Source organism: Prorops nasuta, unplaced genomic scaffold (genome assembly GCF_024137725.1).
Source record: "Prorops nasuta isolate Cenicafe-Biocafe unplaced genomic scaffold, Cenicafe_Pnas_1.2 PNAS00038, whole genome shotgun sequence".
NCBI classification, from domain to species: Eukaryota; Metazoa; Arthropoda; class Insecta; order Hymenoptera; family Bethylidae; genus Prorops; species Prorops nasuta.
The window spans coordinates 1,453,907-1,478,672 of NW_027116835.1; the positions used below are offsets into that span (position 1 = coordinate 1,453,907).

At 33.6% G+C, this 24,766-nt stretch overlaps 3 protein-coding genes and 1 long non-coding RNA gene across 4 annotated transcripts; 1 reads left to right on the forward strand and 3 right to left on the reverse strand.

Moving 5' to 3' along the window:
• Positions 1–442: 442 nt before the first annotated feature.
• LOC136783905 (probable peptidoglycan muropeptide transporter SLC46) lies at positions 443–9,966 on the reverse strand. The gene is made up of 6 exons (XM_066744269.1): positions 7,509–9,966; positions 5,174–5,275; positions 4,379–4,516; positions 4,187–4,270; positions 2,018–2,174; positions 443–1,836 (listed from the first exon to the last, which is right to left on the reverse strand). The coding sequence occupies exons 1-6, from the start codon at positions 8,512–8,514 to the stop codon at positions 1,668–1,670; spliced, it is 1,656 nt and encodes a 551-aa protein (XP_066600366.1). The 5' UTR covers positions 8,515–9,966; the 3' UTR covers positions 443–1,667.
• A 193-nt stretch (positions 9,967–10,159) lies between these two features.
• Positions 10,160–11,687, forward strand: LOC136783908 (uncharacterized). Its single transcript, XR_010824348.1, has 3 exons — positions 10,160–10,721; positions 11,267–11,437; positions 11,559–11,687. It is a non-coding gene; the product is annotated as an uncharacterized lncRNA (long non-coding RNA).
• LOC136783907 (natterin-3-like) lies at positions 11,509–15,389 on the reverse strand. The gene is made up of 4 exons (XM_066744272.1): positions 15,243–15,389; positions 14,446–14,645; positions 12,006–12,149; positions 11,509–11,871 (listed from the first exon to the last, which is right to left on the reverse strand). The coding sequence occupies exons 1-4, from the start codon at positions 15,247–15,249 to the stop codon at positions 11,785–11,787; spliced, it is 438 nt and encodes a 145-aa protein (XP_066600369.1). The 5' UTR covers positions 15,250–15,389; the 3' UTR covers positions 11,509–11,784.
• A 4,814-nt stretch (positions 15,390–20,203) lies between these two features.
• Positions 20,204–23,322, reverse strand: LOC136783871 (golgin subfamily A member 6-like protein 7). The gene is made up of 3 exons (XM_066744212.1): positions 23,064–23,322; positions 22,765–22,836; positions 20,204–21,968 (listed from the first exon to the last, which is right to left on the reverse strand). The coding sequence occupies exon 3, from the start codon at positions 21,943–21,945 to the stop codon at positions 21,046–21,048; it is 900 nt and encodes a 299-aa protein (XP_066600309.1). The 5' UTR covers positions 21,946–21,968; positions 22,765–22,836; positions 23,064–23,322; the 3' UTR covers positions 20,204–21,045.
• Positions 23,323–24,766: the final 1,444 nt, after the last annotated feature.

Genomic DNA, 24,766 nt, shown 5'->3' on the forward strand with positions numbered 1-24,766 from the left:
ACAGCTGTTCTAAGCAAGTCCGCTATCTTGAATAGTACTACGCTGTGTAGTAAGTGAATTTTGATATAGGAATGCAGATTAGACGAAGTATATGGCCGGCGGAAATACGTCAGAGAGTTAAATGCAGAACGTAATATCAGAGTTGATAAGTGTAGTGGTGTAGTACATACTTAATTTGGCAACTCTGGCGCAGAGTGTGTTTCTCTTCGCGAATTCGAGTACCTGCACCAGTGTGCACTGATATATTTCTATCCTCTGCTTTCACATTAATGATAAAAAGATAGAGATACACTCAGTACGCTCTAGTGCAGGTCTCCGAATTCACGATCTGTTTCTCATCATCGGTTTCGTCTCGTACATACTTTGTAGACTTGTAGTGCGCGCGCATAGAGCGCAGTTCAATCGCCACTCGATAAAGCAGGAATAACAGTTACCGACAGAGTACACACAGCTGTTCTCTCCTCTATCTGTTTTATTTCCACGGACGTAATTAACAAAAATAAATATACATACAATAGAGAGGGTGGTTGCTTCCACTGTGATTATACGTTTGAGTTATTCGTTCATAAATCGTTGCTGGTTTTGTCGTTTAGTTTCAACCTCGGATATTCGCGTGTTTTAAAAACCAAGCAAAATTTATTGCCATCTGAGAGAAACCATGCTAAAGCACGCTCGAATATCACAATAATAATGTAGTTTGGGCGTTAAAATTGGAAACAAAGAATTCATTAGAGTGTTTGTATCAGTGCGTGTGTGTGTACTGCTAAAAGAGGAAATCCGTTTGAATTTGTTAAACGAAAAACGTCATTTGTTGAAACTCAATTATAAAACTCATTCTGTACAATAATATTTCTCTCGATAAATACATGATCGAATATACTATATACAATACCATAATACTGCCGTTGTTATTCCATGTATATACAATATACGTATTGCTTATATCTTATAAAATTGGTATTACATTGCAGTATTTCATTTAAGTACCAAAAGTTAATTTTTCATTATTAAACGTAAAAGTAGATTTTTACGTTAGGCAAATTATTATAAATCGTACATTAATTTTCTACGCAATCACATCACGTAATTAAATTAATTTTAATTATCGTCATAGTGTTTAATTTAAGAGATTCAAATTTCGTGTCGAGGGACTCCTTCCAGTCTGACCGATGAAAAACTGAAAAAATTATTTACAACAACCAGGGCTCGGAAATTTTTGCATTTTTCAGTTGTTTACTATAGTCACTAATAGGAAATCCCTATTAGTGACTATAGTAAATATCTGAAATATGCAAATAATTCCGAGCCCTGTCAACAACTACCATACTATAACCATAATATTCTACGTACGATTGGCTAAAAATGATATTGGGTTTACAAGATTGCTGACTTATTTCGTTCTTACTTTGCTTTCAGAGGACTCGTAAAGGAACAATGATACAATTAACTTTTAGTAAACCTTTTGGTCGGTTGGTTCGATATACGTATGTGGGTATATACTATATACTATATCGCGGCGATTGCACTATTATATGTGTACGGTAAGACATAATTGGCCCATTTGACTTAAAGATAATTTTTTTCTTACATAATAAGAATACTCGGTGGAGCTTCACGCAAATAAAACTAAGCAATTTAGCACAATTAAAACTTATCAAATTTGCTTATCAATGCTCCGACTCAAAAGCAGCGTTATCAATACCATCGATCTTGTACGTCGTAGGTTTTTCCCCATTGCTTTGACTCGTCTTTTTTCCATCAGTAATTTTCTCAACACTCTCTTTCTCGCTGCCATCGTCTGTCAACCGTTCTTTTCTATTCTCCGTGTACAGCCAGCTAAAAAACAGTTTGAAGAAAAACAAAAACTACAATCTCTCTCTCTCTCTCTCTCTCTCTCTCTCTATATATATATATATATATATATATATATATTATATATGTAACTAAATAATCGCTTATTAAATTGTCTGTCATGCCATTATAAAAATTGGAAAATTGCAGTCGGAAAATTACTTACAAGAACATCAACACTGCAGGCATCGTCATTACACCGCCAACTATGAAGAATGTTCCGGGAAACGTATCCATCGTCGCTCTATAAATTGCGCTATACATCGGTCCGTAGACAAGTGGCATCAATGATTCGCAAACACCGAACAAAGAATTTACCTTTCCTGCCAATAAATCGTTATCGTTCGTAAACATAAATATTATTCACGATCTAGTGGGAAGGAACGATTGAATGAAAAGCAAAATGAACTAGCCAATAAATTATATCTGTATGTGTATGTGAAGCATTGGTCGCGTTGGAAAAAAGAGGCTTAAAGGGGACAGGAAGCAGCCTTGTACAATTCAGCTAATTGATATCTGGTAGCGTACCGCGCATCCTATAATTTTCAGTTGCTACGCGACTTTGGAAATTGAACGGAATGATCGAGAGAGATTTAAATGGATGGTAAACAAAGGCGGAGATGGGTTTGCTCATATATTTACATCATAAAATCTTATTTAAAAAAAAATAAACAATAAATAGTTCATGTTTCCTTTGTATATATATTAGGATGGCCGTTAAAAAAAACACTTTGACGGAACCCAAAAAAACACTACTATTTGATGAGAAACTGGCGATTAAAATCTATGGCCTGACAAATGATAGAAACACGTGCCTCATTACGATCAAATACAGTTTTTGATGAATTTTACAGCTTTTCGGATATAGTTCACTAAATATGCAATTCTGTGAAAACATGCATAAAACCTTTTCTCTGAAGGATTGAATTCTCCATAAAAAAGATTGCGTACATTTTTCTCCTACAATGCATATATACTTATTGAGATACTTCTGAAAAATTGATCCACTTTTTCATTGATACACATTACATTGACATGTTTATATGAGTCTTAGTTCGCTGTAGTCCCTCATTTTATTCCTCTTAACTTAATAAAATATGTTAATTGTACAGCAAATTAAGAATAATTACTCATATAAAGATCTCTATATAATGTGTATAAATGAGAAAGAAGATCGATTTTTTCAGGAATATCTCAATAAGTATAAATTCTAGGGGAAAATTGTACACAAACTTTTTTATGCAGAATTTAATTCTTCGGAGAAAAGGTTTTATGCATCTTTTCACAGAATCGAATATTTAAGGAATTATATCCGAAAAACTGTAAAATTCATTAAAAACAGTATTTGATCGCTATGAGGTACGTGTTTCCATCATTTGTCAGACCACAGATTTGAATCACTGTAGTTTCTCATCAAATACTAGTGTTTCTTGGGATTCCGGCAAAAATATTTGTTTTAACGACCACCCTAATATAATACGTTAAATCATCTCAATTTTTTTTGTTATATTTTACATTACACTTGCTTTACTTGCTACTTTTATCTTTAAAATGATATTCTCGCAACGTAAAGTTTATACGTTCTTTTTTAGAGGTTGTGCAACGACCATTAGGTTTTTCCATAAGATTACCGGTGAGAATTTTTATTTAAATAGGTTTTGGTATACCGAACAATTTTCCACAGTGTATATTCTGTTAAGATGGTAGATAGTTCAATCACACATTTGTTTAGAATATTTCAATATTCATTTGATTATTTTATTAATTTTCAGCAAGATGTAGCACAACATAGTCCATGTAGAGATTTTACATGATTTTCGATGCTTACATTACTATATTACAAAAAAATCTAAACTTACAATAACAACAGATAATCAGCTACTTTTACTTTAAGTTTGATTAGATTTTTTTGATATGGTAAATTAAGTGTCTAAATTCATGTAAAATCTTTATATTGACTACATCGTGCTGCTACTTGCTGAAAATGAATGAAATAATCAAATGAACGATGAAATATTGTAAATAAATGTGTAATTGAATTATTTATCAACTTGCAATAGAATATATAGCGCGTGGAAAATTGTTTAGTTAACAAAATGTAATTAAACAAAAATTCTCTGTGTTAATCTTATGGAAATACCAAATAGTCGTTGCGCAACTTGTAAAAAGAAAATCGTATAAGCTTTACGTTGTGAGAAGATCATTTTAAAGATAAAAGTAAAAAGTTAGGCAAGTGGAATGTAAAGTAATAAAAAAAAAAAAAAAAAAAAAGAACTGAGACGATCTAATATACATATACGTATAAAAGCAATTGGAAGGATTTTCGTTGGCTTACCAAGCTCCTCCGAAGGTATCAATTTTGAAGTGATCGATCTCACTGCTATCAAGGATGTTCCGTTTATGATCTCTACCAGTGCAGCTGTAAAAAGGAATCATTGTACTATATACTCGATTGGAGATGTGCATGGATATAATAGCTTGAAAATAAGCGTTACACAATATTGGAATTAACATAAAATTAACAGACCTAGGTATATAGCCGTATCCGTTCTGGCAAATGCATAAACGAAACCTGCTAAGATTTTGCTAATGCAACTTAACACACCCACTAAGGCGTCATCCATTTTTAGATAGTGACTAAGTACTCCTACGGAGAGCGATGTTCCTGCAAGACAATTAAAGCCCAGTTTCCCGATAATTATTTCGCTGAAATATATCTATATATTAATAAAAAAATGAACAATAAAATAATCTATTGGTCGATGATAAACAATTAAGAAAATTGTCGTGGGGCAAGAAAGTGATTTTGGGCTTACGTAAAAGTTTATATATATATATATATATACCGTTAGGTTCTCCATGCACCGAAATGACTTTCTTGCAAACAGCAAAAAATCCCACTTTTTAAGAATATCTCATGTTAGGTATGCGTTTGTATGCATATATATATATACCGAATGAAAAATACCAGTTCCGCATGGGAACATTGCAGGCTTTTACGTAATAGGATAATATCGCAAGCTTTCAAAAGTGATTATTCGCGTAGAAAAAAATATCATCGTGATATTGGAATATGAGGATCGAGGAATTATCGGTGGGGACGCAAAGGTGACAATGACCTTCTGTTCCTGGCGCGCGCGATCAAATACATGCAGGGATTATGGGTTGATTATTGCAGCACCGCTTTTCAAACTAATTATAATTAATTTTCACGATCGATCGAGCGTTACCTTCGTGAGCGTCGTTACGTCGATGCTTTTCGGGCAATTTCAGCCGATTTAGTCTCGATGAATTTAGAAATCTATTGTCAATTGAAGCTTACCGATTAAATTAGTCACCATGCCGTAAGTAGACCACATACTGAATTGCACTTCGTTCCAATTGAACCGGTATCTCACGAATAGGTACATTACAGACATCTCACCTGTAACAAGCTGAAAATATTAGAATTTCGTTGGTAGCAAAAGGCACAGGATGAGACACGCATTCCTTTCAAGAAATAACATTATTTATTTTGCAAAGTCCAATTATTCTTTTGAGAAATTGTTTTTTAAACGACGGTCATTTGTACGGGCAAACTGCACTTATCATTATTATGTAAGAACTCGTCCTTGTTCTTATCGAAGACATCAATCTATCGTTTCTCTCTCTCTCTCTCTCTCTTGCTATATCCTATAACATTTTGATCGTTCCGTCTCCTTTCTAATCAGTTTTACCTGCTCCACGTTTGGTATAATTGTAAAATTATCGTAATCAGGGGAAAAAGTGCAGTTGATTAGAGGTAAGAGTAAATTATAATACAGACCAAGATTTACTGGGCTAAGGCCAAGAACCTTAGCTTTGTATTGGCTTAATTGGAATGATTTGTCCCTGACTTGAATTCACTGATGCTAATTCATCCACATCTTAATATTTTGTCAACTTACAAAAATTCATCATTTTTTTGATAATTCTCTTCTAATAGAGGTTCTGCTAAGGTTAAAGGTCAAAGGTTCTTGATTTAACATGATTCTCGTGGAAAGTAAGCTGAATAAATTTTAAAATCTTCATTCACGTGTGATCTTTGTCAATAAGTATTAAAATACTGCACGAGTACCAAAGTAAATTGGATTCAATCACGAAGAATCCTAAAGATGCTAAATAAACTGGACTAAGCTTGATGAAACGAGATGTAGATTTGCTTTCACTGATCAAAATGGTATTCTTCCTCTCACTTTTTTATTTTTTTTAATTGAAATTATATTTATGAATAAAATTAAAAAATCAGGTGCATAATTCTCATTCTTACATAATTCATAATTTGTTAAGGCTTCAACTTCAACTTTTATACCACGATGAATATCCAGTGCTATTTTCTATATCCTGATATATATTTAGTGATTTAAATAAAGATGCTGTGTGCAAAGTTAAGGAAACTATATAGCTATAGTATTTTATCAATTATAGAAAGTGTATTTATCATATAGGAAAATGCAATAAAAAGTTTATACGATAAGCATAATCAAGGCTGGTCTCCCATTAAGGGGTTAGTACTTTAATTTTTTACACATGATAAAAATCGTCATACTCCTTATTTTTTCGTTCTAATTTATGCGTTTATTCTTCCTAATTTTGAGAATACGAGAAGAGTGAAAATTGAACAAGTTCCACGTGCCCTCTCCTTTTTTTTCCAGGAAACCAGTAAAATTATCTTGTCAAATGTGGTAACGCCATTTATTTAGAAATGTTGCAGAAAACGTTTAAATAAATCGAGCACTCGAAACTTTTTCAGGGCTATCGGCCTTGACTCGTAGAAATCATTGAAGAAAAACTCGGAAATTATTGGTACTTGGAACTTTTGAAATTTTCACTATATATAAAGAATTTTGATAGACGATAATAAAAGTTTATTTCGTATTACACGAGTGTCTAAAATGCAAGTGTGTCTTTTGACAAATGAAATTGCTACGACAACAAGTTAAGTAATTTTCTGCAAATCATTGAAAGCATCATTTAAATTTTCTTATTCATCGTTTGTTGTACATGTTAATTCTTACTAGTTTGTACTATACATATACAGAGACGTATAAAACTAATTTTGATGCTAGATAGGAGAATTTGAGTCCGTGTGTCAAACGACCATCTGAAATGATGCGTGTCTTTCGAGAAATTGAATTCCTACAAGAATGTATATACAGGTACATGGAATTATACTTTTAAGAATCAGGAAGCAGGCCATTAGACGAAATTATTACAAGCAAGGTGATTATCTGCTTATCCGACTGCTCAAATAACACGTATAAATGTGTGGCAAGATATTGAGACGATGTGTAACGCAATAATATTATTAAATTGATACAAGGCCATCCGAAAAGCTTGCCACGAGTTTTACAATGTTCAACGAAGCTCCGTCACTGTTCACCATAGTGCATTTAACTGATTTTTCTCAAATTCTCTCCTGCAACGTGGCTCATTAAGTTGAAGATTGAATTCGCCACGCGAACATAACAACTGTTTTACGTTCTTTAACGATCCTCGAGTACTGCTCCATGAGCAATTTAGGTTATCAAGGTGGATGTATCATCAACGATCGAGAGAGAGAAAGAGAGAGAGAGAGAGAGAGAGAGAGAGAGTGCATATAACGAGAAACCGGAAAATAACCCTCCAAAAAGACTTACCATACATCGGTCCAATGACAACCATAGTGACGATCATTAAAACTATAATCCTCTGCTTGCGATTGTTGGTACCCTCTCTGAAAGCAGCACGGAAGATGTCCTCGATGTGGCGGAAAGAGAAAAAGTCGATAGCCGAGGCGAAGATGGAAACTTTCCTCTCGTTCCCTTTGTCCGTATCTTTCTGACGAAGCTGCTGCTGTTGTCTGGGAGGTTCCTTGATGACGAAGACCCCGTAGAAGAAGCTGAGGATGTAGCCGAAGGAGGATATGGCAAAGACGCCGTAGAACCCAATCTTCACGTACAAGACACCGGAAAGAGCCATGCCGATGGGGACTCCGAGGGAGAGAAAGACGTTGGCCGCACCAATTCTCAAGGTCCTCGACTCTTCGGAGGTGATATCAGCGATGTAGCTGAATATCCCCATGAACATGGTGAACCAGCCACCGGCCAGCGCCGGGAAGAGGGCCTCGGAGACCCCGGCCGCCTCCAGAGGCAACTCGACGAACCAATAGGTGCACGCTATGAGGCAGACACTGGTTATGAACTCACCGACGATAGGAGCGAGCATGCACGGCTTCCTCAATCCAGTGCGATCGCTCCAGGCACCGATGAAGAGTATGAGGAATGGCGGTATGCCGCTCTGAAGAGCGGTCTTCCAGGTCTGCATCTGCGCTACCAATTGTTGTACGGCTATCTCCTCCTTCTCGTAACCTGTGGTGTTCCTGGCCGCCAATGCGGTACACGCCTCGTCCGAGTACTTCAGGTTCACCCTGCAGGCCTTCTCCAGGTTGAGGTTCTGCGTCGCCAGGGAGGCCAGCACGCTGGGAATGACGAAAAAGGCCACCATGGGTTCAACGGTGATGTTGCTGGTGAAAAACTTGAATCTCTCGGTCCAAGTCATCGACTTCCACTCGAGCACTGCTTTCTTCTCGCTCTTCTCGTTCTTCTCGTTCTTCTCCCTCTCGAGGGGGGATGGTTTTGCATTGGACATTTTCCGTTCGGTCATCTTCTTGGTGCAGAGAACGGTGGAGGGGAAGAAAAGGGGCCTTGACGCTAGTCGGATGTCCCGCTGATGGACAGCATATAAAAAAATGATGTCAGAGATGATGGTGACGTCTCCCTGTACCACGTTGGCCCTATTGTCACTTTAGAAACAATGCCAATCATCTGACGATTGCATTTGCATGCGTCGCGTGTGCAGCAGTGTGTATAGCTATGGTGTACCGTGGATCGCTGGTCTACCGGAGAGTTGACATAGAGGTCCTGTATAGGTCTAGGTGCGCGCGCGCGCATCAACTCCGGGTCGTGGGTTAGTTCTCTCCTATGTAATCTCCTCTATATATATGCAAGAGTGAATTAGTCCAGGTGCTACCGTATCTAAGGCTCTAAGTCGACTGCCAACGCTGGTACCGGCACAGCAGCACTCGCAACAGAGTCCAACGGCGGAGGAACTATATCGACGCGAGACAGGCGCTGATCGCGAGAGAGTTTGGTACAAACTAGTTGCCGCTGCTGCCGAGTGCTGCGGCTGACGATCCGAGACTAGTTACGGTATATAGTCTCCAGCGAGATTGCGGAGAGACCGTTCCGACGAGTCTCTAAAGTTCGGATCAATGTCGGCGATGCACCTTGCTCGCTTCCGGAAATGAAACGACGTCGAAATCGGGATCCATATCAGCAGGAGGGATCGATGTACCAGCCTCGATCAAGGTGGAGAGTGGTGACACGGAGGACGACTGTTGTATTCTGGCGCACGACACTCCTGATGGCCGAAGACACCGAGGGTCGTCCTCGAGTGCATCCGAGCTGCGTTGCAGGGTCGGAGTATGGCTGCACCGAAACTGCACTGATCAACGACGACTTAGTGTGGCGTACGCGTTCGTTTCTTGGCATGCACCACTTCTTCTTGTTCTCGTTATTCCACGTTTGCTCTCGCACCGCACCCTCCACTTCCTCTTCTTCTTCTTCTTCTTATATTATTGCTACTTGCATGGTTGCATCTGTCTCTCACAGCTACGTATCGTCCCATCCATCCTTTCCTGTCCTATCCCACACGCATACTGCAGCCAAGCAACGAGCAACGAGCCGACCAACCACGCACTGCTTGCTCCTATGATGCTTCCGAGTCGATCTCTGCTTTTAGCCTTCTGTTTCACCGTGTCAAGGTTACAACTTCCGGCCCATCATCTGCGTCAGAGTACCGGGGATGCGTCTTGATAATTTAATTCTTCAAGTCAGCGATAATGTTACTACTCGCTACTCTTCAATATATTTCCAAGAGGGTAGAGCGCAATTTACGCACACTCATGCACACGAGGTTCACGCGTGTGAGTGTGTGTAGTCCGGTCTAGAGAGAGAGAGAGCTAGGTTATATACTGGCTTTCAGCACTCTCCCATCACTCGCCACAGTTTGCACGCTCGCATGGATAAACTTCTGATTCGGTGCTTCTTATTTTTATTCATTATTATTCTTTATATATATATAATATTGTTTCGTGTGTTCGAGAGAATAAAAAAAGATACTTCCGGTGTAATTCTCGAGAGTTTGAGGTGCGTCGTTGGGAAGGGAAAAAGAATGGGAAAAATCGGTGAAGGCGAGAAGAGGAAGTGCCCTCGAAATGATGTAATGGCGTTTTTGCATTGAAATATTGAATATGGCAATTTGTTGATAAAATGATCGTGCACCGTCTATATATATATATATATATATATATATATATATTGTGCGTGCAGCCGAAGACACACACAGGGCCGTCCCTCCTGGAACTCTCCAACGACTGCTCAGTGCAGAGTGTCAAAGATTCTGTCCAAGTGTATATATACTATGTACATAGTAGAGGCTGTACACTGATCATTCGTTTGGATGTACATACGATTTATGCGCGGGATCTATCGGCTCGCTTAATCGCATCTGCTCGGTTAGCAATTGTAACGAATTGGTAATTATACATTGTACTCCATTAGCATGCGACCAATGGCCACTTCACTTTTCTCGTTCCAGATGCAGTCCAGCTCTTCTTCCTAGGTTTTTTCTCGTTGCTAAACTAGCGTCGAGCCTCGTTTGGTTAATTCACTCGAATCTTTCTGTAACGAGCTTATTTTCCTTCACTTTTTTAATACGTTGATATCGAGAGGCACGTTCTGGTGGTGAATAGACTGGCGAATCTAGAGTCGGCCCTGGTCATAGCCAGGATGACCCTATGACGTGCTCAAGTGAGTAATGCTTGCAATTCCTCTGGTGCTTATCAAATATTCGATTCAACATGGTAACACTAGCGCGTTCTTTTCATGCTTGCTTCCCTCCGGACTCGCACGTTCCATTTGACTTTTTCACTGCGATCGACTACATTTTTTCTCTTTCTATTCCAATTGACCGACCGTGCATAGTCATGCCTGCTTGCAAATATCAAAAATATACCTAACCTTTAGGACACTAATAAGAGCGTATTACGAAAAACGTTGTAGACGCGTCAAACGGTAATCTTGTATACTTTTTTTATTCCATTTTTTTTCAGTTCTTCTTCTTTCGTGTTTTTGCATTCTTCTTGTAAGTGTAATACTACATACGTGCAAACACATGTATATATATATATATATATATATATATAGTATAATAGTAAGAGAACAATAAAATAATTACTTATGTAAAGATTCATGTATTATTTATTTTATTCACTTGATATTTCTATTACTCTGTCCATCTTCTTATCATTTACCAATTTGATTTTATCTGCATGTATTGTTTCTTATATATGCAGTATATAGGCAAAGAACAGCACTGTTCTGCTTACCAACCACAAAATGGTCTTTCGCCTATTGGATCACTTATGCATTATCGAAGGTTTGATAACAAGGTCCAATTAGCTCGTCTTACATTATTTGATAATATATTGGATCATCGCATAATGGCAAAACATCAGTGTGTGTGTGTAAGTATTGGTAGATGAATTATTATAAGGTTTTATAATTATTTGAGCTCCTCTCTCATAATAAATTCCAATTAAAGTTATGAAATCAATGTTTTATTTGTACAATTTATTTAAAATATAGAAATAAAAATTACAACTATTATTAATGAATTTATAAGCTGGCACTGTTAATTATGGCGCAGACAAGATTTTGTACCAATTTAGAACAAAAGTCAAAGTTTTCTTGTCATTTACGAATTAATTAGTTTCTCGGCAGTGACTTTGTGGTAGAACGGATGTGTTCGAATAAAGCTGAGGAGAATTGATTTTTAAAAGTATGTATATATATATATAATTATTAGAATTGTTTAACGAGATACAAGAACTTCGTAATCTTTGAAGGACAATTCTTCACCATCGAAAGGAATATATAAGCATCCGTGACTTTGTTGAACCTGAAATGATTTTAATATTACAAGAACCATCGAGAATTATGCATCATTTATATATCTGATTATTAATGTAAGTTGATGTAAACACTTTGTTAGATTAAAACCAATTAAACTAATTGATATAATATTTGATTTACCTTGCCAATAGTTTGGGAGCCATTATGGAGAACACGACCTACGTACAGTGGTTCTCCTGAAGAAGTTTGTCCAGCAACTACAGCTTCTGGAGGAACGTTACCGTTGCTGGCGAATTCCCACGTAAATTCACTGTGGCAGAGAACCTATTTAAATTGAAACCAAATAATATATGTATATCTATGTAAAAAAATTATTCTGCTTAAGTCGATCCGCTTAGACAAAGAAGTTAATCAGTAATGAACATTACTTTTTTACGTATTGAGAAAAATAATAGCCACAGATAACGACTTAAGATAGGATCACAAAACCAAGGAGATTTTCTCTGGCAATGAGATTAGATTGCACCAGGAAATGGAAGGCTAAATACGATTTCTAACCATAAGATAGCCAATCAATAATCGTTATTATCTACTTTAACAATTTACATTGATCTCTCTTTTTTGTATAGTAATTTTATTATGTCTCTATTTAGCAGTCTCTCTCTCCATATGTTATTAACCTATAGAGGGTGAGCATTCTTCCATACAAATGAACAATTTTTCAAGTAAAATTTGCATATATAGCTCATTAAATGCAATAATAGCACAACTTATACAAATATAACTTTTAATTAAACTTCTGTAACAATCTTATTTCATATATCTTCCATTATTACATCTAATTGGCGCCAAATTTTCTCTTCTAATTTTCGCCTAGCGACGAATGTGTGCCAATTTATAGTAATAAAAACAAGTGATTAATAAAAGTCATTCGTTAAAAATAGGCTGAGTTAATATACCATTAGATTACGTAATACTAGTACAAATGTTAATTATATTGCAATAAACTATACAATACTATTTGTTTGAATAATCTAATTCAATTTTGTAAACTTAATAATTTCAATATTAGTTAAAATCTCAAAACCGTGAAATCTGTGCTTTGTGTGCTGTTGTTATAAACATTGAGCGCAATGTAATCTATATGACTAATTCAACATTAAAATTTGTGCTAATGACCACATAGATAGCTAACTTAGCCCCTTATGGAATAACAAATATTGAAAATTTTGAAATACACAGTGTTCTCATTTAAAAAAATGTAATTAATTATATATTTTGAAAATTTTGCATAAAAAAAGTAAAATTCCACATTTATTTGATTAACAGAAAAATATCTTTTATAAAAAACATTTGAAAGTTAAGGTGTTAAGAACAGTACAATGTGACAATTACAACATATGATATGCTGTTCGAGCCCCTTATTTATGTCGTAATGAACAAAATATGTCATCCTTGATATTTGTCAAATTGTTTTAGGAAACGTATATCAGTTAATTACATTTAAAGATTGCGGAACAAGAATAAAAGTAAAATTATTTGCATCTTGGATGAAGATGTGGAAAAGCTATTCGATTTTGTAAATTCATAAAATGTAAGATATAAATTCGTGGAAAAAGGGGAGATGGGAAGCCACAATTATCTGCCTAGATAAAACAAAAAGTACTTAAAATATTCTAGGAATATTCATGGAATATGTGATGTACAATCTTCTATATATATTCTTAGAATATTTTTGGCACTTTTCCATTATGTAGGTGCTGACATTATTTGTTCCAAATACTTTTTTTAAGTAAAAGCAATATATACATGTAACCACAGGGTGGTCTTTAAATTGGTGTTTTTTCATTATGAGGAAGTATCCTCTAAATCTATTTCAAATAAATACGAAAAAATATTTCTGATACCCGGGCACTTAGAAAAAATTCTAAAGTACTCTCCCCAGCTGTTTGCTTTTTTTTACATACTTAAATAATATAGGCTTTTAACACATTGTGAAAATTAATTCTAGATGTTTTCTATTTGTTGCCTTAAATAATTTTAAACCGCATAAAACTGTCAAATGTAGGTACTAGAACATGTAGAAATATTTAGCGAGCTTTCTTTCACCTAGACAAAAATCGGCACACTTTTGATATCAACCAAAAACTGATTGTAGAGTATATTTCAATAATGTACCGATCTTTGTGTATGTTATAGAAAATTCGCTAAATATATCTACAACTTCTAGTATTTATATTTAACAGTTTTATATATGGTTTACAAACTGTTAAGGTAACAAATAGGAAAAATCTAGAATTAATGTTCACAATCTATCAAAATCCTGTATTATTTAAATGGGAAAAAGTCTGAGGGAGGGGAGGGGGGGGGGGGTACTTTAAGATTTTTTCGCAGCACCCAGGTCTTATGAATATTCTTTTTAATTTATCTGGAGTAGATTTGGAGGCTGCCTCTCGTCATAATTAAAAAATACCATTTTGAACGACCACCCTAATGCAACCTATATATATATATATATTAAACACACACACACATACAATTGGTGAAAAGTGCAAGGCTACTTCTACCCATCCAAGTAGCCATGCACCCAGAACCTTCGCGAAGGTCAATTAATAACTACCTCAAAGTTGTGTTTGGCGTGCTCCTCTCCAGCATACGAGACGTAAGCAACATTTTTGTCAGGAATTACTTTGGCTGGCAGAATGTCGCCATCGTGATTGGCCCTACCAACGTAGATAGTCGTTCCGTCTATGTCCCGACCACCACTGATCGCCGATGGTGGAATTGGAGCTCCGGCAGAGCGGTGTACCCAACGGTATCCTGAAAATAATTTTCTCCAATTATACTCCTGAACTCCCGTAAAATAATGACAAATTTATCAAATCCAAATTAATTGAAAAATGTAACTCAAAAAGATACCAAATGTATAAAATGCATACAAGCTTGACGGAAACGTTAAACACATCTGCTATATACATTTGCTTATCTAACAAAAGGGAGTGGTCAAATTAACTATGAATTAAGGAGCAAAGGCCACGTAACCGATGTATCGTCGATCTATATTACATCACTGAGCAAAGAGTTTTGATAAGAACGCTCGAGAATATTCTCCAACAGGTGAACGCCTTTTTTTTCCCAAATTTTATCATTAAATATTAAATCTATGATAGTGGACACATGATTAAATCTCATGGAAGAATAATTATTATTTTATGTTAAGGTAGGTGTCAGATTGTCTACAATGGCTTAAGGTTAAATGGGAAAGTTATTATATACATATATATATATATATATATATAGCGATTGTTATTATGATCAATTGTTATTTCAGATTAAAATATAAAAAATTAATATCGAAATGAGGGATAATAATAGTAATTTAGAGATTGTAATAAAATAGATAAATTTTCTATATACCTGGCATATTTCAAGGCGAGCTGTGAAAATGATACAACACTGTCGCGACTTCCAAACTAAATGATGCTTATCTCGTTGTTACACCTGGTTAAAAAGCTATATGTAATCTTATCTTTTTGGCTTGATATATATTAGAGTTTTTTTCTTAGCAATGACTATAACCAAAGCTTCGTGGAATTGTAATCATCGATTGTCAATAAAGTAATCAAACACTGCTAATAGTTCACAGGTGATGATTTTATTTGTTTAAATGTCTCATTGTAATAATTAATATCATGAGAGTTTCCAGAAAAATCGATAAGACTTTGGACAAGTTTTATAATGGAGCAGTTCATGGTTCATTGACTATGACTCAAAGGCTGAGGAAATTCGAGTAATTCGCAATTCATAATATCAGTGCTATTGTGTTTTTAATCAATTTTAATAGAATGTCAAATAAATCCTTTTTTCTAGCGTATAAATTTCATTAGCTCATCCCTTTCCTCTTCTTTCACATATATAGATTATTAGTCCAGGCGAATTACCTGAGAATAAGCATCAAAATGGATGTAAGAGGAAGAGGTCTAAAAAAAATTTTAATCGGTCGGGAAAGGTGTCAGGAAGAAGATGCTATCATGTTCGCGCACAGAAAGGTGTGCTTCTTTAGTTATAAACAAAAATGTGAAAAAAATCGGGAAAAAGCTACGTTTTTCTCCAAACATTTGCGTTTATCTCAAAAACTAACGGTTTTTCGTGAAAATTTCACTGAAAATAATTTATTCCCCATAAAATTTCCTATAAAGTTCACCTTTTGTGATTTCCTTAATTGCAATGTTACACCTGCAAATTAAAAAAAACCATTACATAAAACTGAATTATGGCACCTAATAGTTTTCAATGCTTGTAATTGTTCAATCTTAATGATATTTTACAAAAAGTTACTTTAACTTATTAGCAATAAATACATTTTTCATATTTTTCCGTATACCTGAAATGGTCGGCTCCGATCCCTATTATGTGTGAAGCTAAAAGTTCTGCCGCTGGGTTTTATAGCACTCTTGGAAATTTTGAGAAGGTCCAATAAGTTCCTGATGATATTCATCAATCAGTTGAATGGAAAATTGTTATAATATTTAATATAGATTTGCTTTAATTAAATATTAGCAATGTACAAAATTTTTCAATGTGTAACGCATCTCGTATCGCCAGAATGTTTGGAGATAGATAAAAATTGAGTCCGCCAATGCGTTGTACTTTTTCCGGCGTACAAAATTAAAAAAAAATCATCAATTTAACTTGCCTAGAAGCCGAGATATTTAATTTTTATTGTGCGCCTTCATTTTGAAGTCGCGCAGTCGAGTTTAGCTCCACTGTCATCTGTTATTCCCATCACTGCGCTTGGCCGAGCACGCTACACTTTTCGGTCGGTCGGGAGGACTTTAATTATACAATTTTTAAACAAACTCATAATTTATTTAAACAGCATTTGGCATTATAATTCTATATGATATGCCCTACCGATTGAACTTTTAAAAATGTCTCTACATGGTATATTACCGCCGTAAACCAACGAAGACTTTGAGGCATGGTTCCAAAAAATCTGTAAAATATATTTAGATGTTTTTTTTAGAAACATGCGTTCTTTCAAGCGCTTCCTTTAGGTGTCTTCAAATTTTGAATATATTGATAATTCGCTTGCTGGCAGGCTTCATTAACAAATAAAAAAATTCAAATTTTCTTTAATAAATCCTGGTAGCCGCAAAAATAACAATTATCAACAAATTCTTGCAGAATATTGTTATTTATGCTCCCTTTATTGCATAAAATAATCGAGGATGATTTTGAGTGGCTGCATTAGTCTGTGCAATCATTCAAAGTATTGACGAATTTTTAATTAACTTTTCAATTATGCAAAAACTATTGCATGTACAAGGGTACGGTTTTGCACACTTATTGCTAATAAGTTAAAGTAACTTTTTGTAAAATATCATTAAGATCGAACAATTACAAGCATTGAAAACTATTAGGTGCCAAAATTCAGTTTTACGTAATAGTTTTTTTTATTTGCAGGAGTAATATTGCAATTAAGAAAATCACAAAAGGTGAACTTTATAGGAAATTTTATGGGGAATAAATTATTCTCAGTACAATTTTTCCGAAAAACCGTTAGTTTTTGAGATAAACGCAAATGTTTGGAGAAAAACGTAGCTTTTTCCCGATTTTTTTCACATTTTTGTTTATAACTAAAGAAGCACACCTTCCTGCGCTCGAGCATTATAGAATCTTCTTCCTGACACCTTTCCCGACCGATTAAAATTTTTTTTAGACCTCTACCTCTTACATCCATTTTGATGCTCATTCTCAGGTAATTCGCCTGGACTATAAATACTATATATATGCGTGCGTAGGGGCACGCACACATACTAATCAAATCCACTATTTTATACATACTTAAATAAAAATTTTATCAAGAGTGAATAAAATGGAAAAACGATAAGAATTTCTCTCTCTCTCTCTCTCTCTCTCTCTCTCTCTCTCTCTCTCTCTTTTCGAAAGTATTTGAGGTGACCTATAAGATTATGCAATCAGAAATAGGGAATTACACTAAAAATTACGAAGTTGAATTTGACGGAAGCTTCCAAGATCATACTAAAATTAAAATGATAAATATTTCCTAATACTTTTTTAACACTCAAGAGACACGTTAGTATATTAACGACATATACACACACGCACACACCATTGAGGTACTACCTATTCTTAAACAGCAGGTAGGGCCTCCTCAATCTCAAAGTAAATTTTAAGGGTTTATTTTAAAGGATCTTAGAGTGGCCATAATCTTGTCATTTCACTAATTAAAATAATACATCTGCTCGAAATAGTCAACCAAATAAATTTTTTAAAGTACAAAATGGTATATGTAATATAAATTGGTGTGCTAATAATCTATAGGGAAACCTTTTATTATCCAAAGAAAATCATTGTTGCAAAAACTACTTTTGATATGCCCATCATAAATCCACATTCAATCAAATTCCCCCTCTCTAAATATAACATTTTAATTAATTTAAAACCTGCTGTAAATACATCGTTTTTTTTCAATTTTATTGGAATCGTCACGATTTTTGCACAAGGACTTTATATTACTTAATATTAATCTTTTTTTTTTTTGAAGGACATATACATTTTTAACTTTATAATAGACAGGGTCAGTTCCAGATTAAAGCATAGATGCAAATAAAAATTATCTTGCAATGAAAAAATAAACATGAAATCTCATAAAATGAGGAGACGCAATTGTCTTTTACGCTAAATTTAATAACGCAATGTAATAATAAAATATGCATATCTCTCAGCTTTGAATTTATTTTTACATTTATACTGTATAAAAATTGAAGAAAAAAGAGGAGGTGGAAAGGAGAATAGAAAAATACGGAACAAAGAGACATTAAAAATTTTTGCAACAATAACCTGTATTTTCGCCTGGGAATCACAAATTTAACCCTTTCCTACCCGATGTTCTTTGAGAAGGACACTGAATATCAAAATTTGCAAAACGTATATTATCCGAACCAAACCAAAGTGGATAATGTTTTTATTATTGTTAACTAATAGAAAAACATAATTTTGAAAAATTTCTAAAAAAGATATACTCATATTTAAATTACACATATAAGATAAAACCATAAAAAATTTCTTTTAACGCTGCCAGAAAAAGATAAAATAGGAAAGAGTTAATTTGAGTATAATTAAAAGTTTCTACTGAAATAGCATAACTTGTTATTTTTATATGTTATAATAACTTGAGAACTGATTAATTTGTCATCACAGGGACCAATTTTTCTACTGGAGCGAAAACTTCAATTTGAGCTTACCCTTCGTGGGCGAGTTATGAAGCTTCAAGGTAGTTATTTACAAAGTTCTCACAACAGATTATATTACATGCATGCTAACTCTTCATTGGCTCCAGTTTTCGCTAAATAAAAACCTCGTGCAAATTATTATGTATGTAAAGGCGAAATGATAGAAGGCAAAAGAACATGGTCCTAAGACTAACGACCACCACACCATCCATGTAACTGTCGAGTAACTATCGATTTTGAGAAAAAGGAATTTAAAGAGAAAAAAATTTAGTCTCTCACTTACTTACATGCAGTGGAGCATTAGTGTTACTCGTGCAGCTTAACACATTTAAATCTATAACTCCATAGATTTTTTCAATTTTATTTTAAAACTCTGGGAATATAATCTTGAAGACATATCTAAACTATTTATAAAAGAAAAAATAATGCAATTTTTGAAACTTGTAAAAGTATTTTCCCCCTTAATAATGCAGAGCAAATATCTCCTGACAATTTAAGTGATTCATTTAAAACGAAATAAGGGGTACCAGCAGTTTGGAATAATGCCAAAAAATAGTCCATGTGATTTTTACTTACAGATTTTTAATATTATATTGTATACATTATTGTTGAGAAACCAAATTATAGAAATATTTTAAAAGCCACAGATTAATGAACTTATTGACAAATCAAATTATAATGTCTTACTTTGAAAGCAGACATAATATGAAACAAAATCCCATCTTCAAATTATGCCAAAATATAGGTATTTATATTATTCTAGTCATTTTACAGTCGATGTGTATAGTTATATGTCAAACATAGAATTATGTAAGAAAAATAAGTTAAAAAGCAATTATAAACAAAGCATTTTTACAAAATTTTGGTAAATATTGATTATATATTAATATAGAAACAATATATCATCTACTTTCAATAGAATTAAAATAAGACTGCTTATATACATTATTTTTCATACGTGGACGTAAAACCTGATCATTATAAATTTACATAAAATAATTTCTTTATAGACATTTGTAAATTCAACTAACAATAACTAAAATTAAGTTTCTAAACAACTAAAAAGTATTGTATATTAACAACAAAAATTATATGTATGCATAGTATAAAGCAGTCGAATAAATTTAAAATTATCTGTCAGAACTCTAAAATTGGTGTCTCATTATTCTTATACATATATGTACATAGTACTAGTTAAAACTTGATTATACCATGAACGTAGAATGTTCATATTTTCATTAAACATGCTGATTAGCCCAGCGTATATTCATTGATTAAAAATATATTTACCACTATTAATTTATTAATTTTTTAGTGACAAGTGGTTAACCAAATAAATTATGTAAATAGCTTAAAATTAAGACTACAAACATTTCAACAAATGAAGAAATAATTATTTTACAAAAGCGATAATAACCTTTAACGTTACGAAATTATTGCATAACATATATAATTTAATTTATGTAAAGTGTCTGTTTGACTCCAGCCAAACCAATAAATTATGTTTCGAAGTAAAAGATTATTCGATTAAATTAAAACTATGCCTTCTATAGTTCCAATGAAATACTTTTCCTAGTTTACTTAGATTTAGAAAATATTCAACGAAAAATGAATGATTTAATTCAAATCAAATTTACTCAATTTAAATTAAAGATCATTAATATAAAAAAAATAATTTGATTGGCAATATTCGAGGCATAATTCGAGTTAAAGAATTCTTTTCTCAGTGCGACCATCTTTCAAACCTTTAAGGTATAATAGTGATCTCTTAAATAGATTTATTCTTAAAATATAAAATAAGGAAATATCTCGTCGAGAAATATGTAAGAGTTAAATAAATTTTTTCATTACGTAAATAACTGCTCCTATATCAGACAACACCATCTCTTTTCTCCTCTGATGATGTGATTGCTGTGGTCGTAGTTGCTCGTCCAGCTGCAACTGAAAATGCTGTTGTCCCTTTATAGCACGTGTTCTTGTGACATCATTCGTGGGAATTCTTTATAACTATGCAGTGGTTGTCCACTATGTCGTCTGTAGCTTTGTGGCTGTTGTCCCTTATGTCGCGACGAGTCTCTGCTACTTTGCGACTGTTTTCCGGGATATTGCAGCATTTTTCGGACACTTTCCAGTAGTTTTCCCATATCTTGCGGTTTTGGTTTCTTATTTTGCAGCTGTTTTTTCCTATTTAGCGCTATTAGTTCCTCAATAATTTGCAGGTCTTTTTTTCTTTGTCGCTGATGATATTGCTGATTATCTTGCTCATATTTCAGGTTTTGTTCCACATATCGTAACTTTTCATCTCTCACTCGCAACTCTTTTTTCTCATCTTCCCGATATTCTTTATTAAGCCGCAGACTTTGTTCCCTTAATCGCTGCTGATACTGCTCCTTTTTCAACTCTTCTTCATTTTGCAGCTGTTTTTTTCTTAATTTCAGTTGATGCTGCTTATTTTTTAACTTTGGCTCATTATTTTGGAGCTGTGGTTTCTTTAGTTGTATCACCTTTTGCTGCTTTTTCAGCAATTGTTTATTCACTCGTAACCATTCATTCTCTACTCGCAGATTTTCTTCCTCATCTTTCAGGCGTTGTTGTTTCCTTGATTGCACTCTACTTTGTTGTACCCTTTTATTTAGCAGCCAGGTTGGTTGCTGACTTCCGCTTTGTCGTGGGTATCCATCCTTATTTTGCAGTTGTTGCTGCTTCAATAGCATTTTTCTTCGTCGTACCCTCTTACTTTGCTGCAAGGTTGGTAGCTTACTTCCGTTTGGTCGCAGCTGTTGTTGTTGCTGCGATTTGCACATCTCTTTTGCCAACTGCTCCAACCCCGTTTCCAAATCTTTTCCCATTTGCATCAACATGGTTAACAAAATTCCGTTTGGATCTAAAACATAATTTAAACGAAGCATTTTAAAGTTAGCCAATAATTTGCTCATAACAATGAAATGTTACTTAAAATTAATAGAGTCTTCAATAGACATGATTCTGTATATAATTCATAAACAATTAGAATATTTAAATAATGGTGTTTTGAGAAGTTATCGACATAAAATATAAAATTATGAATTAAAATAGTAATCCACTAAAGACAATAATAATTTTAAGTTATTGGAAAAAAATTATAAGTGGAAAAAAAATATTCTTAATTTTACGTAAATCTTTTTTAGTGGAATAATGTGTGCTTTGAATATATTGTGTATTTGTTATTGTAAAAACGTAAAATACTGTATATTCGTGGTTTGTAATGAATACTGTGACTACCAGACAAATTTAAAGATACTAAAAAATCCACAAATTTTTTCCTCTCAGTAATTTTTCTTTTTTTTTTAATTTTTCAATTTAGCTAAAATTAGCCTTTAACTCAGTACGTTTATTTATATGAATCTCAGAATTATAGACATATTATATATTTGAAAGTGATTCACTTTTGCTAGCTTAATTAACAGAAAATTGTAACAATTTTATTTTTACATTTTTAGGCTTAAAGTCCATAAGGAGTGTAAAAGTGAGCTTTTCTTTCAGAAAGAAAATTACCTACTTCACAAAAAAAATAATCCTTTTGTATGTTACTTAATAGAATCATAAATTTAACATATTTAATTTGTATATAATTTATACAATTTACAGAGAGTTAAACCAATTTTCATAATGAAATTCACATATAGCTTCAAAGTACTTACCAATAAACGTTCAGTGTCAGGCTTCAAACCAAATATGCTAAGCAATCTTTGCAAGGTCTCCTTAATTCCTTTCTATACAATTATACATAAGCTAATCAATTAATTTGCCTACTGTAAACTATTGCCTGTATATCAATAAATCAGTTCTTATACTTTTTACAATCAATTAATTGTTAATAATTAAGATTTCTTAAATAAAAGAATACAAATCAGAATTGTATAAGAGATTTTCTATTAAAATAAATTTTTCCTTTCTTTGAATCATCACTGATTAAATTATTTGAATTTACAATTCATACCGATCCTAGACGTCCTGTGTATTTTGACACTTTATCTGGTTACCCCTAATACGTATAAATTCAGGACACTAAACTGTTCATTTTTCAGAGATTTGCAAGAATTGTAAACCATAAAAGAAAACCTGATGATAACCGTCTGATAGTCCAGATAGAACTAAAATCACAATAAGCAAAAATAAACTGGTAATGTCCTTTGCAGAAGTACACAAATAAATATCACGTTATGTATACTATACTCATACAAACATTTCAGTACCAAAGTAAGTATATCAAAACAATTAAAGGAAATTATTTGACTTGGGTAACTTAGTAGACCAGTAACTTTTCTAATTTGTTACATGTAATATTTATTATTAAAATATTGTTTTTTTATAAAACCAATAAGAGTAACCTTGCATATAAAATATATATAATTATTTATTCTATATAGGTCTAGATATATGCTTGATTTTTATATAGTTAATTTTATTCAAACAGTTTTACAAACTTTAAAAAATCATTGGAATGTTTTATTTCTAAAAAACATTAAATAGATAAAGGCTGATGAAATTTTAAAAAGATTGTGTTGTGCTAGATTTTATACGGAGACGGCATATGTACATATATATAGATATTCCTAAAATTCAACTACTTATACGCAGATATGTGTATACTTTAAGGTGCGATCTCACGGGCTGAAAACAGTTGCGACTGGCTCGTGGTAATAAGTGAGAGGAACACGACGCGGCTGACAGTCAAAACGTGTTCCACTCACTACTTACCGGTACCGCACAAGCCAGGCGCGACTGTTTTCAGGCCATGAGATCGCACTCTAGGAATACACAGGATATAAGAAAAAGTCAAATTTAAGAGTTACTAGATCTATTAAAGTTATACATATGATTATATTTTGCACAAATTGTATAATGATTTTTTAAAATAATGTTATACATAAATCTCTCTCACATATGAGAATCACCTACAGGAATGTATTATGTATGAATTTAGACTCACCAGTCATACATTCTTTCAATTTGAAAGAAGTAAGTCTGTTATTATATTTGAATAATTAGTGCTGAAGTAATCATTAACAGTTAATGAACAATAGAAAATACAATACTTGAATAATGAAACAAAATTTAATGAGTAATTTTGTACGTTATTAAAAAGTTCATGCATGTAGATTCCCTCTGTCTATGATCACTGATTGGGTCCCTGACAATGATAAGTGTGGAAGTAAATTCTATTCTTTTTTGATTCAATACGATCTGCTTCTGAACTCGAATATTTGGACACAATTGAAAAACAATGCTTTAAAAGTTCCTTATTGTTGGCTGAGGTGTTTGGAAATAAATGTAAACAGTTTAATGTACCATTTAGTTTATACAGTTTATTCTCTATCAAGTATTTGACAAAAATATATTCTCTTTTGTAACATTAAATCTTTCGATAAAATTGTTTACTAACTAACCCCATACTCATGCTCTTATTTATACACCCATCCTTTCAAGTCCCTTCTGAACCATTACACTTGTGGCTTCTTCGGCAATTATTTTACCAGTTTTTCTCAACGCCCCTGGAAGACCTTTTCCAATAGCCCTTATAAAACTGTTTCCGTATTTTTTTTTGCCACGTTTTTTGCGTGGATCAGGCTGTGCCTCAGGGTCTGCAATGCAGCTTTCAACAAGCAGAGCGACCACAACGACAATGACTAGGATGGTTGT

Coding starts and splice junctions, on each gene's coding strand:
- LOC136783905 (XM_066744269.1), bottom strand. CDS start 8,514: ATGACCGAACGGAAAATGTCCAATGCAAAACCATCCCCCCTCGAGAGG. Junction 4,517..5,173: donor CATGGTGACTAATTTAATCG/GTAAGCTTCAAT, acceptor ATTGTCTTGCAG/GAACATCGCTCTCCGTAGGA. Junction 2,175..4,186: donor GATACCTTCGGAGGAGCTTG/GTAAGCCAACGA, acceptor ATTTATTGGCAG/GAAAGGTAAATTCTTTGTTC.
- LOC136783907 (XM_066744272.1), bottom strand. Junction 12,150..14,445: donor ACGCCAAACACAACTTTGAG/GTAGTTATTAAT, acceptor CAATTTAAATAG/GTTCTCTGCCACAGTGAATT. Junction 11,872..12,005: donor GCTCCCAAACTATTGGCAAG/GTAAATCAAATA, acceptor AAATCATTTCAG/GTTCAACAAAGTCACGGATG.
- LOC136783871 (XM_066744212.1), bottom strand. CDS start 21,945: ATGTTGATGCAAATGGGAAAAGATTTGGAAACGGGGTTGGAGCAGTTG.